The 15,371-nt window shown below is 37.7% G+C and overlaps 2 protein-coding genes across 3 annotated transcripts in view; one reads left to right on the top strand and one right to left on the bottom strand.

Moving 5' to 3' along the window:
* LOC139969978 (NLR family CARD domain-containing protein 4-like) overlaps positions 1–15,371 on the top strand; it is a 585,990-nt gene that overhangs the window by 357,657 nt on the left and 212,962 nt on the right. The window lies entirely within an intron of this gene.
* On the bottom strand, positions 4,334–8,950 carry LOC139970315 (uncharacterized). The gene is made up of 3 exons (XM_071975982.1): positions 8,494–8,950; positions 5,998–6,098; positions 4,334–5,128 (listed from the first exon to the last, which is right to left on the bottom strand). The coding sequence occupies exons 1-3, from the start codon at positions 8,769–8,771 to the stop codon at positions 4,926–4,928; spliced, it is 582 nt and encodes a 193-aa protein (XP_071832083.1). The 5' UTR covers positions 8,772–8,950; the 3' UTR covers positions 4,334–4,925.

Raw genomic sequence — 15,371 nt, 5'->3', positions numbered from 1 at the left:
ACTTCAGTGGTTCAAAAGCTATCTTGCTGATCGTCACCAGTTTGTTGTTATTAATAATATAAATTCTGTTTCTAAGCCAATTAAGTGTGGTGTTCCTCAAGGGTCCATACTTGGTCCATTGTTGTTTATAATTTATGTTAATGACCTCTATAGAGCCAGCAACAAATTTCATATAATCTCTTATGCTGATGATACCAACCTGTTCTTTTCCAGTAATGACATTAATTTTCTATTGGATACTATACAGAATGAGTTTACATATATTCATGATTGGTTTTGTGCAAATAGATTGTCACTAAATGTTAAGAAAACTACCTCTATTGTGTTTAGTACACCTTCAAAGCACTTAAATCCTAACATTAATAGTATCAGACTTTGCGGTGTTGATGTTATGCTGTCTAAGACTACTAAATTTCTTGGGGTTTATATAGATAATCATCTTTCTTGGAATAATCATATTCAGAATATTTGTATGAAAGTGTCTAAAGGCGCTGGAGTTCTTAATAGTCTTCGCCAAATCATTCCCAGAAGCACATTGGTCACTTTGTATAATACACTCATACTTCCCTATCTTACATATTGTAATGTTATTTGGGGCAGTACCCATGCCTCTAGAATTCAACCCCTTTACTTACTTCAAAAGAGAGCCATTCGTTATATTTGTAATGCGGATTACCTCCAGCATACAGCACCCCTGTTTACTACTCTTAACGCTCTTAGTATCTATGATATAAATCGTTACTATGTTGGTATTTTTATTTTCAATTGGTTACATGATAGTGCTCCGTCGACTTTTCGCAACTATTTTCAGTTACGTAACGATCCTTATCCCAACCGTGCGCCAAATCAATTGACTGTTCCTTACTTTAGACTTAGGTCTGCACAACTTGGTATTCGTTATGTCGGTGTAAAACTTTGCAATTCCCTCCCTACTACTATTACTGGTTGTAAAACTCTGAACACCTTCAAAAAACGTCTTAAAGAGTATCTTATATCAAACTATCATTGATTTTGTATTTTCCTTTCTTTGCCATCTTTGTTCTGTTTTCTCTGTATACTTAAGCTTTCTTTCTATGTTTTATTTGTAAAGGGGTGTCAACGTAAACAAGCTCTGCAGAGCTTCTTGTTGGCACTCCTCAATCTCTTGTTCTCTTGTACATTTACCCACGTCTATTGTCATAATTGCATACTTTAATGCGAGAGATTGAAATAAAGTCTTATGAATTGAATTGAAATCAAACAAACGAATACTCCCAACCGAAGGTTTCATTATACTCAGATTGAAGTATAGAGGTTTCCTCTCATGAAGCTGTTTCACAGACTGACACCAATTATCACAAACCATGCACCAACACAAGCAAAAGCTAGGAATGTTCACTCAAAAACACAATCCAGAATTAATTAACTTTAACTAGGCCAGCTTGATATTTTTTTTTTTAAAGAAGCAACTTATTTTGATCTTTATTGTAATGAAAATGAATCCATCAAATACCAGAATTCGTATCCCCTGATGCAAACAATAACATGGCAGATATTTCTAGTAACTTTCGAACTAGTCTTGCAGTAGCTGCTCCATTTTAAAAGGAGATAAAGGGTAATTTCAATCGAAAAACGTCGATCGGAGAGGCAAAAAAAAAAAAACATACGGCTGATACCGGTCAAAACGTAAAATAACTGCGAACCAATTTACAGCCTAATTTTTTTTATGATTACAAAAATATTTTGAACATCCTCCGATGATCAATCACCACCCCAGCCCAAATGAAAAAATAGAATAAGGTGAATTATGTAAGACAATAGTCCTTCACTTTATTGATAGAAGCGGAATCATTTAGTGCAGTCATTGTCTATTATTTGTGTAGAATACACAGAACCAGAAAAACTACACATTCACCTGTGACTCATTCCATTGCGTGAATAAAGTAAATTAGTCATCATTTCCAAGAAAACCGTTGCTTAGTAACTAAGTTAGAGCCAAACCTAAGTTGATATACAAACGATTTAAGCTAACTATCGAACAAACTTATTGACCAACCTTCAAATTTACCTTTAATTATCAGAATTGATAATGCCTCCATTTGAATATAAATTGCAGTCATGGTGAAAATGGAAAACCCCAAGGTCATATTCTGTAGTACCATCATACAATAATGTATGAAATATTAAAAACTCTTTAAACAGAAAGCATAGCGCATGCGCGAATTTAAGGACATTTCCCCTTTCTTTGCTCATACTGCTCCCTGACATTCTGGTGTAATATGATCGAACCATCGACTATATGATGTTGTTGAAGTATTAAAGGTGGGATCGCTCGTAATTTCCTCGTAAATTCTGTCCTTCACACCACCCGATTCAAAAATAATATCAATACTACCCTCTACCGGTTCGTCGCTGTTGTCTCGTAATTTCTCAGCAATCCCGTATTTACGGCTAGAAAGCAATAAACGGGTTCGGTTACTTGAACGGTGGCCTTGGCGAAATTCCTGCATAGTTTCTTGTCTGTGGCAGTACAGGGAGTTGTTATGGAACAACTCCCTGGTCAGTAGTATGCGGTATTACGCCGCGTTTTCGTGTGTGTTGTGTGATACAAAACTCTGTGCTTTGTTTTACGTTCAGAACTTTTCACAACTAATGGGCTGTACAGTATAGGTTACGGTCGAGCTTTGCATCAGGCGTAATAGTTTGACCAGGGAGCTGCTACTCTAGCAGTTCCTTGCTTTTACTCTTTTAGGCCTACATGGTGAGCAGTCGAAGTCAAGAAACAGCTCAAGAAACTAATAGTTATGAACTTTATGTCTGATTCACGCTGACTGGTGTCACAAAAAGACAAACGCGAATGAGTGAAAAAATTGACTGAAGTGATTACAAAATTGGGTATCAAACGTAAAGTCAAGTCCGTCATGTGTGAACAATTGGTATTTCAGCCAATTTAGGTATTAATTATACATAGACAGAGTCACAGCTTACATTGTATTTTATAAATAAATTTTAGTTATATATCAGGAGGGTAAGACAAAGCATTTTATGTCATATACCATATATAGATAAATATGTATATTTGATTATTTTTGGACTCCTGGCAACGGGCGATCACAGAGCACTTGCCCTAGCTGCACCCCGTCCTCCTAATCGGTGCACGTAAACCCTGTCCTTGCACCCCTAACCCCTTTGACCCGAATTAAAAAATAACGAAACTTGAACGGAAAAGGGAAGGAAAATACGTTGCCATAAGGGGCGGCTCCACCCTCTATAGAAAGGACTGGCAAAAAGGGAATAAGTACATGAACAATAAACTAATAGTTATTTCCATTGAAAAGTGTCTCGCTGAGCATCGGCCGTCAAAGCCAAAAACTTTTTTTTCTAAATTACGTCAGTGTATTGCTTTCCAGCGTACTGTACTCCCAGAATTGACTCTCCTGCTTCTTGTTCCGAACGGCTCCCAACGAAATGCCAAAAAGTCGGCAACGGGGTTGGGGTGGGTTACCCAGCTCCACCATGGGGCACCTCATCTCGACTGACTCGAATTACAACTCGAAACTTTAACTGAAATTGGATTGAATTTAAAAAATATATACTAGCTGTCTGCATGGATCATACTTATCTATACTATTGTGTGACCATATAGGCGTACAGGCTCTATATAGTCAACCAGGAGAGACTGGGGGAAGCTTTTTTTCTTGCCACAGAAAATTAAACATTGCCCGGAAGTTCCTAGCACGATTAATTCATTTCAAACTTCGACTGCAATGAAGGACAAAGAGAACCATATAGGCCTATGCCTGACTATAAGATCATTGAACCATCACGAACAACTCCGAATAATCTTCCATTTGCCGATTCATTACACTGAGAATAAGGGGTGGGGGTGGGGCTTTCCATTTGATCCGCAAGTATATTGAATAGTCACCACAACAAGGGTGTATAGCTTGGGACTAGCACGGGGAGACTTGTCAACCTTGTGAACTTTTTTGGGGGTGAGATGCGGGGGGGGGGGAGTTGGCAAACTAAAACATACAGGGTAAACAGAGGGGAGGAAAGAGGTAAAAAAAAAAGAGTGAAAGACAGATGAAGGGATGGAGGAAGAAAGTAAAGAAAATGTGGAGATGGAGGCTATGGGTAGAGATAGATATGATATGAAAGTACAGAGAAAAAAAACCAAGAGCAGAAAAATGGAGATCACTGGGATACTGTCAAATACACAAGAAGAATATACAATCTAAATACTGGAATAAAATAATGCACAACATAATTACAGCTTTATGACATCAACAAATCAAAGGGGAAGGATATAATGTTTCAAGGATGCTGGAAAATAAGACACACCAGAAGATGATTATGGTTTCTGATCTATTAGGCTTCTTCTCTCTACTGCTACCAGGATGTAAGAGACCACAGGGACTCGCACAACTCTTTAAGTTGTGATGACCTCTGACCCTTACTATGCCTAACTGTTATCTTGCCAGGAAATAAATACACCAGTGCATGAGAGGAGGTGAGAGACAGGACTGATTGATCGTGTCGATAGGGGTACATGTGATTCAAGAAGATAGATGTAAAGATTAGCATCGTTTGGACACTTCAAATGGGACCCCCTCCCCACCCCTCCCCACACCCTCCCCCATGTTCAAATCATATCCCCTCCTGGCAACGGAAATGAACACCAGTATAAATAAACCGATACAGATATTTATACACGCTGTGCGTGTAGGCCTATATACAATAATATAAAGCTGGCCATTCTCTGATTGTTACTCCTTGATTGAATTTCCCCAACCTTGCCCACCTTGACTTAGAGGGTGGCCAAGCTCCTGATTTACAGTCATAGCTACTATCGAACAAAATGGACGAAAGCAATTTATCTCAATCTGGTGATGCAGATGTATCATTAGCTGCTAATCCAACGTTTGTGAATGTCGCACAACCTGTCAACAAAAGTCTGGGAAAAGTGCTTGCCCCTGCCATATGTATGATCTCTTTTGTTCAGGATCATGTAAATGTGGCAATGTGTATTCGTATAGTCTGAGGTTTCTCTCCCATGCTGCTCCATATCTAATCCTACTGGTGACATTGGACAGAACATTGGCAGATGGCTTCTTGAGAGGTGTTGAAGTAACTGGATCAGGAGTATCTGTAGAGATGACATAAAACAATAGTTACTATATAGTGCAAGTATCCTGCTATAGCTTCTATGGCTGTGACTAAAAATATACAGTACCTTTTGTTTAGAACTTATCACACTTATGCAGCACTGGAAACTGATATTTCAATTTAAATGGTGTCATTGAGTTTAGAGGACATTGAAGTTACAAGTATGTTGGTGAAACCAAGACCACCTTCAAGAAGCAGTTCTAGTCACAAGTCAATACCATGAAAATGGAGACTCCAGTAGGGGAACACTTTCAGCTCCCCAATCATACCGTTAAAGACATGTCCCAACAGGTAACTAACTTCGTAGACTAACCATCTCAGACACAGTACACCACAGCAGAGATAGAGAGTGGACGGAGTGCCCTAGCACCATTCAACTGAATAGGCTCAATATACAGGAAGGACATGACTAACTTTATCCTGCTCCATCTCTGTATTCTGCTATAGTTTATTCGCCCTCTCTCCTTACTTAATCCTCGCTTTGTACTCCACAGTTTATCTAAATACCTCTGCTTTCACTGACTCCTTTTGTTCAATACACCATTAACTTCTTTCTTTGTGTTCACCATGTCCTCTCTGTTCCAGGCTCTATTGTGTCTCTTGAATTTACTGTTACTAGTCAGTTTGCCTCTAAAGAAGATCCTGATATTATCAGGCCCACTTACTTTTATAAATTCTCATACACATGTATGCTTTTTAGTGGATGAGCAATAAGCTACCATCTTTTTCTTTTCTTTTGGAATTTAATGAGAATGAAATTGTATTATTTTTCTGATCACACCAGATCAGATAAGATTAGCACTGCTCTTCCAGTCTGTAATTCATGCAAGGATAAACATATAAATTTACCTTCTCCTTTCTGAGTGTCAACTGATCTTTCTGTGGTGACAGCCGCTGAGAATGCCTCTGTTTGACTTTCAGCATCTTTCCGGAAAAGATGCATTTGAAACCTATACAATGAAACAAAAAAAATTGTCTGTAAATCATATAACTGAAATAGTAATTTTACTGTACACCCCAAGCTTAATTGTATGCGTAGTGAATCTGGTAATGACCAAATCATTACAAACATACATGTTTTTATCATACCTACCCAAGAAAAAATATGAAAGAGAAATGTAACAAACAAACACTTAGGCAGATTTCAATAATAACATATTGTTAACCCACATTGATTTAAACCCAGATAAGGATGAGATATTCTTTCATACTTCTTCAACATATCCATAAACCGCGGTACCTTTCAAGAATTGTAAGGATAATTTTGTGTTGCCCAACTGCTTGCCCAACAACTTGAGCTCACATGTCAATGTAAAATTTACTATGTAAACTTCCTGTCTTAGTGAACTGATTGGTTTCATATCGCTAAAAGATGTCCAGTCTTTTGATCAAAGTTTGATGTACACTCATTATTTACCTACTGTGTAAACTTCCTGTTTATGTGAGCAGTTGGTTTCATGAGTGAGAATTGAGATGCTAGCTTACTCCATGACACCATTGTGAAAAATTCCTGTTTACATGAATAGCTTGATTTCAGACTACCATTAATTTAACGCTAGATTACTCTCCACAAGAGATAGTTTCGGCCACCAAATTTAATAGATATTATAATTTTTGAACACTAAACATCAGATCATTCACAAGAAGCTGAACAAAAACAAGCATAGTACTGACTGTATATAAAAAATATGATAACTTAGCACAGCATCATAAAGTATGAGCATCAGGCCTACACAAAAAAAAACTGGTACTTTCTTACCTCCAGGCATGGCTATATAAAGGTTTATAAAGGTATAGCTATATGTACTAATATGGTCCCTCAATTTGTGAGGCTAATTTACCTAATTTCTTGCATAGCAGTTGGGTTCCTTCAAAAATCCCAAGCACAGAAATGTACACATGATTGCTGGAATATTGGACAGACAGTCAGTAGATAACAGTATAACACCCTATTGCCCAAATGTACCATTAAAACTTGATTGCATATATGCTGGCTGTGGCTGACCTTAGAAAAACATAAGGTCTAGTTGCATACGCAGCGGTGTGAAAACATGTGAATCAGTTAGTAGTGATTCTAAATTATTTATGTACAGTAGATGCATTATTTTTATAGGAAAAATTGCAGGTCCATGTGGTTGTACTTGTACAGCACAGTAGGCCTTCCTCACTGGTGTATATTACAAAATTAGGGAATACAGTTACTATGAACACTAAATTCAGATACTTATTACTAATACTGTAGGCCTTAGTCCTATGTTATATGCCTAGTTAATTATGACTGGGCATACGTGAGGCTTTTCTTTCAAATGCTCATTCACAAGAATTATTCCTCAAACAAGGACAGCTGATAACAAATTAGAACCTGGAGGGGTGGGGATGAACAGATCACCTAGGCCTAGTGGTTAGAAAATATATTTCCATCAATTTGTTGAGGCAAAAAAACAGTTTACTTTTTGGTGATGAGAAGGCCCAGCTTTCCATGGCATAAATATGAGGAGTGAAACTAAAGACCCCCAGTCCCTGTCAGTCTTCTTTAGGAAGGATATTTTAATTTTTAACTGTATACAGTACAAAGTGGCTATTCTTACAACTAGTTGTAAGAATAATTTCCGACTACGCATGGGCAGTTGCTATTTTTATGATTAGGAGTACTAATTTTACGACGAGGAGTAACAATAACTTCCGGTTAGGGTTAGGATTGAGATTTAGGGTTATGTTTAGGGTTACCCCTACTACATGCGCAGTTGCTTTATTTACTTTACTGCACTTGAATTTGCCTTTGTCGTAAGAATAGTTTATAAATACTTGTTACGACTAGTCGTAAGAATAGCCACGGCCTATACAGTATCCTCATGACAAGCATTCACAAACAGTGATGATGATGACTCAGTAATACAACTTACTGCTATTTTGTGCTAGGATAAGTATGATAAGGTTAGCATACGCTAGGTCCATTGGAAAAATAATGAATGATAGGCCTAGTTACAAAGCCTAGGCTCATCAAATCATGTCTGTTACAAATACAATTGCATAGACACTGCGAAGTTCGAACACCTAAGCCTTAAAATACCCCAAAAACTATCTTCATTTTATTGACAGATATGTACGTACAAACTTGCGCACGGGTCATTTTGGAGAGGAAATAACTGTAGCTTCATAGTTTTTAGTGATATTGGCTTTCGCTTGTAGGTTATCATGGTGAAATTGTGTATTTCTTAGGGGTGTCCGAACTTTGCAGTTTTCTGTACTTCGCAATACTGACAGTTACCTAGGACAATACCCTGTAGTACTACTATGTACTAGTATTACCCTATATAGTTTTAGCCTAGCTTAGCAAATCATTACCTTTTTGTGTGATCCTGAAGCAAATGTTCTGCGAAATCTGCGTTGCTAACAGAAGTCAAATCGTGGACATGTTTGTAGAGTTCTTTCTCCATTTGCCAGTTTACGTAGGAACGTAGAAGATAGATCTTCGTGGCATCTCTTCGTCGCTGTTGTTCCTTTGCACTGCTGTTTTTGTCAGGTCCATGCAACAATGGCTTTCCTCCACTTGAACCTACGCTCGTTCCAGGATAAGGTCGTTTTCTTTCGCCCGATTCTCCTTGCCCTGATCCCTTTTCCATGATTGTCACTATACTCTAGTCTAATCGAATGTATTTGTACGAAAATCGTACAGTATTCTTTACTCAAAAGGCACACAAACAACAAACTATGGCGTACGAAAATCCTTTGCGGTAAACAGTACAATAATCTGAAATGCTGTGTTATAACATTATGTGTGCATGGGTACGGGCTTGTTACGCATACGCTTGCCTGTGCTATTCAGTGATCTAAATTTGCCACCGAGGTCACGTGAGTTTTCGGGGTCCCATTAAACCTCGCTGAAACCTCGAAAATGCCAGCGCCCTCAAAAAAAAGTCTACGAGCGATATCGCCTTTAATACTGGACGGATGGATATGATGCATCAATACGATGGAATGATATGATGTATGAACAGGATGGATAGGATGGATGGATATGATAGATGAATAGATGGATAGGATGGATGTATAGGATGTATATGATGGATGAATAGGATGGTTGGATATGATTGATGTATAACATGCTAAAGATGGATGGATAGGATGGATGGATAGATATGATGGATTGATAGGATGGATGGATAGGATGTATAGGATATATGTATAGGATGCATTCATAGGATGGATAGATAAGATGGATACGATGGATGGATATGATGGATGGATAGGATGGATGGATAGGATGGATGGATGAATAGGATGGATGGATGGATATGATAGATAGGATGGATGGATAGGATGTATATATAATACAATATAATTCTAAAAATAACAAACTCTAAATTAAGTTGATATAGAAAGACTTTCAAGAAATTATGGACGTCGGTGTTACGGTCTTTAAAGTTTCCCTAAGCAATATAATTATTTACTATGCATATCAGACTAAAAATGTATCCTTATTGCTCTTTGAATCGTGAACCTTTCTGTAAAGACATAATATGTGGTTATGTGATAATGACTTAATACTGCCACTATACGTTGATGCTGTCTTCGCCAAACACAACCAATGTACATACCATTGACTCTACAAACAGTAGTGTATCATGTTAATTTTTGCTTTGTTGCAACTTTCCTACATTCTGCCAGTCATGGCACCCTTACACGTTGTATAATATGTTAGGTTTGACTATAGATTTGGGCGATGTCAGCAATTGCCTTGCAGTAATTAGACATTTTGAATCAATCAAATAAAGAAAATATCGTAACACGTCTTTCTGTTAAAAACAATTGGATTTTTATTTGTAAATGTTTACTTAATAGCATTAATTAGAAAAATTTTGTAGCTGTTATCTTGGTTTTCATAAGCTGTTCTCTTGTTCACACCAAGCTATAGCCTATTGTTTTCTCTCCGAAATAGTCATATTTTCTCGGATCGTGCAATTTCAAGAACAATGACCATCTAGGTGTTCGTAGATAAAACAATTAAGTTTGCACACGTGAAGTTTGTTTACATGATGTTCAACATCAAAATGTCGTGCTTGCAAGGACCAGTTTCATTTGTATCCAGATACTGCCTTGGTTGATTAGATGTATGTGTTACAACGCCTAGAAACTTTACTCTTTCCCTTTAGCGCTTTACTCAGAAAAGACAGAAAAAGATTGGGGTAGGTTGATACTTCAAATCGATTCCAAGTCTCTGGTATAATTTAAAATGACATTTTTAGGTGTGGGAGGAAGCAGAGGTGGTAGCGCAGTCTTGGATTCTTGTAAGTTTCATAGTTTGTTGTATGTGTGTTATATCTAATAGACAACGTGTCGCACTAGTGTACTATAACTTAATCTCTGTATATATTGGTAAATACCTGGGATATATGGCAGGGATACCTTGGATCAAACACCTCGCATAAATAAGTAACAATGGGCATTTTATGGATATTCCCCAACAAATTAGGATAGTTTTGCTCCGCTTTGCTGGTTTTACTTTTCAAAATTAGGTTCCGCCGAACTCTCTTAAAATGTTAGACTGAAGAATTCAGTCTTCTTTGAGACTGAAATTTTTTTCAGTGTTATACACTGAGTTTAGACTGAGAAACACTCTACTTAGACTGTATTATCAGTTACACCGTTCAGTCGCTGTTTTGGACTGACTTTATTAACCAATCAGCTAATCACATGTGGCATGTCATCTTACCATTTTCAGTCTCTGTATTCCACTGAAAAATGTATCCAATCAGAGAACAGAAATGCGCCTACGTCATCCGAAAACTTGCAAATACGCCGCACAAAAATAAGTGTGACAACGAGCGCTACAACTTGTGTACATATATACTACTATATTCTTCGCTTAGCCAGGTACTCGCTGTACTGTACGTACGCACGCCGTACACACAGCTAGGCATGAACGAGACAGACGACCGTATGTCTAAGCTAGAGTAAAGGTTATAAATTAGCAATGGCTGAGTCTTTAAGAACTTTTCTTACAAATAAAGGTTTCCACGAAGAAGTGATAACAGTGTTCGAGGGTATGTATGTATGTTTTTTGTTGTTTTCCAATTAATACAGAATAATAGCTTGGCAGTTCGTAACGTTAGTTATTCTAGGCTTGTGCGCGAGGTAGGCCTAGCTAGGCTGTACTATAGCAAATAGGGCCTAGGCCTAGGCTGTTGTTATAATTGGTGGGGCCTATTAACACGATCGTCGGGCGAATAAGCACGCCGGTCCTGCATATGTACCCGATCGTCGGGCAAATCAGCCCGCCTGTCCTGCGTATGTATACCCGATCGTCGGGCAAATCAGCCCGCCTGTCCTGCATATGTACCCGATCGTCGGGCGAATAAGCACGCTTGTCCTGCAGTATGTACTCGATCGTCCCAAAATGAATCTAGGCTAGGTTAACCTCATAACAAATACTTGGACATAATAATGCTCAAGAAATTGCAAAACACAGTACTATTATGCATAGATTGTAAGCACCCTTAATTATTTGAAAAATGTAGTGACTGCTACAGCCATTACAGCATGAAGCTATCACGGTACCAGATCGTTGGGCAAATTAGCCCGCCTGTCCTGCATATGAACCCAATCGTCGGGCGAATAAGCACGCTTGTCAGGACTGCAATATGTACTCGATCGTCCCAAATGAATCTAGGCTAGGTTAACCTCATAACAAATACTTGAACATAATAATGCTCAAGAAATTGCAAAACACAGTACTATTATGCATAGATTGTAAGTACCCTTAATTATTTGAAAAAATGTAGTGACTTCTACAGCCATTACAGCATGAAGCTAACACGATTCTGTTAAACCATTACCATTGTATTTAAATCATGTGGAAACTGGAAAAGAATTGGTATGCTTTTGTTATTTTATTAAACATATAGTGGGCCATCAGTCTTTATTATAAGATTTTACAGTAATATTATTATTCACTAATGTTATGAAATCAGTTTCTTTTACAAGCAGATAGACATATTAGTGAAATCAGTAGGCTAAAATGTAAATCATATTCCTTGTTCACTGGTTTTCTATGCTGATGTAATGGAATCAGGAGATGTCATGAACAATTTATCCTTAAAAAGAGAAATTTCTGAAAACAACTAACAACAAACCTTGCTTGGTAACCATGTACCTGCCAAAATCAACATGATAACCCATAAATGTTAGGTTGAATTTGAATCCACCTTCACATAACACATCTCACCCGCCATGGATGACATATTGCTGCCTATCGTGAATTGATATATCTCCTTTGTACAATGCCAGTCATGTTCTTGTTTCTCCATTCTCTCCTAAATATTATTCTAGTCTAGTCTCTCTACCTCTCAACATATCTTTTTTTAAGAATGTTTTGATTTATACCATATTGCTTGTCCTTTATCACATTTATTTTTATCTTCACCAAACAGGAGGGCACAGATATTGAGAGTGCAGCACAGGGCAGACAAGGACAATATTGACAGCCTTTCATCCTATCTCTCGGACCAGAATTGAACCCCAAACAATTCTTCATTGTGGCAGATAAACTGGCCATTCCAGCTGGGACAGAGGCGTAGAACATACATTTAACATAGACTATGCTCCCCCTTTACAACAATAGTTTTGTGAGTTCCATGCTTCCATGGTGTATGGAATTTTGCAACCAACAGAAGTGAAGTCTCTCGTCCGTATCCATGCCACATCTATAAGGGCAGCCAGCATGGAGTTACTTCAAGGAGTGAATGTTACTTTTTTATTGCTCTGTAGTCCGGAACCACGTGTGTCAGCATGGAGTAGCTTTAAAAGGGTGTGAAGACTCGCGCAAAAAGAACGTCTAATGCCGGTAATCTGACCTAGTTTCGAATGAGGTGTAACAGAAGTGTTAGACACTGCCATCGATCCCAGAAAATACAAACACAGCTTGCTACCGTCGGTAATTAGACACTAGTGTACAGTCAGTACATACAGCTACGGTCAATACCCACATTACAGTGTATAAACGATGCAGCGATGAACATCTCAGGTCCAGCTAAAGATATCAAGGTATCACGTTTCATTACTGTCTGTCTTTTTTAGCGACACGAACAAACATCACTTGCAAGCAACAGAAAGTTAACTTTTTCAGATGGCTGCATGCTGTTTGGGACAAATCTTCAATGCCTTTAAGGAGTAACTAACACATACCCTAAAACGTTAAGGGCATTTCCACGGTAACTCACGTTACATTTTTGATGTTTTTCGTCTTCTTTTTGTACCATATAATTTACTAACACTTGAGTTTGATCAATTACTTCTGCTACAGTAGTAACCACGATGCTGAGGCATACCTCAGCAAAAAAAAAAAGAAAAAAATTGCTTCTTGTAGATTTTATAAGGCAAAAAGTGTCGGTAACTCACGTTACATTCCTAAAAGCGCCAAAATTGGAAAACAAATATTATTCAAAAAGTGTCCTCATACTAAATGAACTCAAAGAAAAGTGAAATATGGTAGTTATACCTTACGTACTAGTAAACGTATAGGTTGCCAAAAAAATCCTATATCATTGTCCAGTTGCATAAAAATGATGCAAGACTCGGTAACTCACGTTACGGTAACTCACGTTACAATTTGTCCACGCATAAAACAGTTCATAAAATATAAGTTGCTGACACAATTCAATCTTATTAATTCTTATGTAACAGTTTAAGCCTTAATAAAAATACTTCTTGTATTCATTTTGTAACACAATGTGACTGTTATTAACTTATTTACAGTTTCAAATACTGTAGGAATCACTACAGTGCTCCATATCATTCAACATTAAAGCCAATGAACACTGGCGGAAATAGCCAAAACAATTGACATCAATGATAAAGATTGTGTGATATTGTTGCAAGTGGCGAGGTTCAAGAGGCCCTGTGATAGTATAGAGTAATATTTCATGGATGTATCTATATGGTTATGGGTTACTATGAGAATGGCGTCTTTCACTGTCTAACAGCATTAGCAGCCCCTGTTTTCTTATATCTGGCCTAGCTTAATGTACAAAAATCAAACTTCCCTTTAAAGGGTGTCAAGACTCGCGCATAGAGAAACGTCTCATGCCGGAAATCTGACCTAGATTCGAATAAGGTGTAACAGAAATGTTAGACACCACCATCGATCCCAGAAAAAAACACACAGAGCCTGCTATCGTTGGTATCCAGGTACCCCTTACCTGACGCAATACTACCCGGTTTCTAACTTATTACCCGAATTCTATGCAAAGTTTGACTTTTTTTGCTAGGTCTATGGTTAGGCAAGATTTTCCCATTGACTTAGAGTGGTGTGAGGCTACCATGTGGTCGAAGATAACAACAATAATATAGTATTCCATAGATATCTTATAACTGCGTCACAATTTCAGCAAATAAACAGATGGTTAGGCTAGATTACCCCATTGACTTAGTGTGGTGTTAGGCTACCATGTTCAAAGAAATTGAAAGAATCCTCACAATTACTATTTTTTCATTCGTTTATTTCATAAAAGGAAAGACTGACATTTACGAGATGTTACTAATGGATAATAGATGGGATTACTAAAAAATAATAATCGCAAGTGGTTTTTAACTAAATGTTTATTCCAAATTGGATCAAATTGTGGGAATCATGCAATCCTGCAGCTAATGCGAACCCTGGGCCTGCATAATAGATAGTAGGAGTAAAAACTGTTTAAAGAGCTAAATTGGATATTTATATGGGAGAGCAAACATAAGCAGCCGCGGCAGTGCAATGTTAGTAGTGATGTTAATTTATTAACAAGTTAATGAAAGAAACAAAAGCAAATAGAAATTGTTGAGGAAGGGTTTATACCTTATCTTACACCTATTTGAACATGAAAACATTGTCATTGGAGAATATAATTCATTTAGTATAGCATCCGATATGTAGTTTCCTGAAAATCGCGATACACAAGGGTAATATTTTTCCGGTTACCCGGATAATGACAGGTAACGGCTCTCCGGTTCCAGGTTCCCGATTTGTGGACCCTTGTAAACACTAAATATTAACAATGATTATAAAACAATGAAAACCAACAATTATATTCTGGCCATGTTCATGCACCACATTTGGTGCTTCAGTTTGACTTGGTAGCATAATTGTCTACATTGTAAGCATGATTATATTGTATGGTAACTCACGTTACATGGTAACTCACGTTACAATTTGCATCACCTACCCTACTTAACATAGTGGGGTGCAC

Source organism: Apostichopus japonicus, chromosome 7 (genome assembly GCF_037975245.1).
Source record: "Apostichopus japonicus isolate 1M-3 chromosome 7, ASM3797524v1, whole genome shotgun sequence".
Taxonomy (NCBI): Eukaryota; Metazoa; Echinodermata; class Holothuroidea; order Aspidochirotida; family Stichopodidae; genus Apostichopus; species Apostichopus japonicus.
Note: the sequence above shows the minus strand (reverse complement) of the source record. Positions and strands in the feature narration are given on the sequence as shown.

Excerpts from the sequence above, each read along its gene's own strand:
- LOC139970315 (XM_071975982.1), bottom strand. The coding sequence starts at position 8,771 with ATGGAAAAGGGATCAGGGCAAGGAGAATCGGGCGAAAGAAAACGACCT. Across the intron at positions 6,099-8,493 it reads CTTCAGGATCACACAAAAAG|GTTTCAAATGCATCTTTTCC; the intron begins GTAATGATTTGC and ends TTCATTGTATAG. Across the intron at positions 5,129-5,997 it reads TGACACTCAGAAAGGAGAAG|ATACTCCTGATCCAGTTACT; the intron begins GTAAATTTATAT and ends TCATCTCTACAG.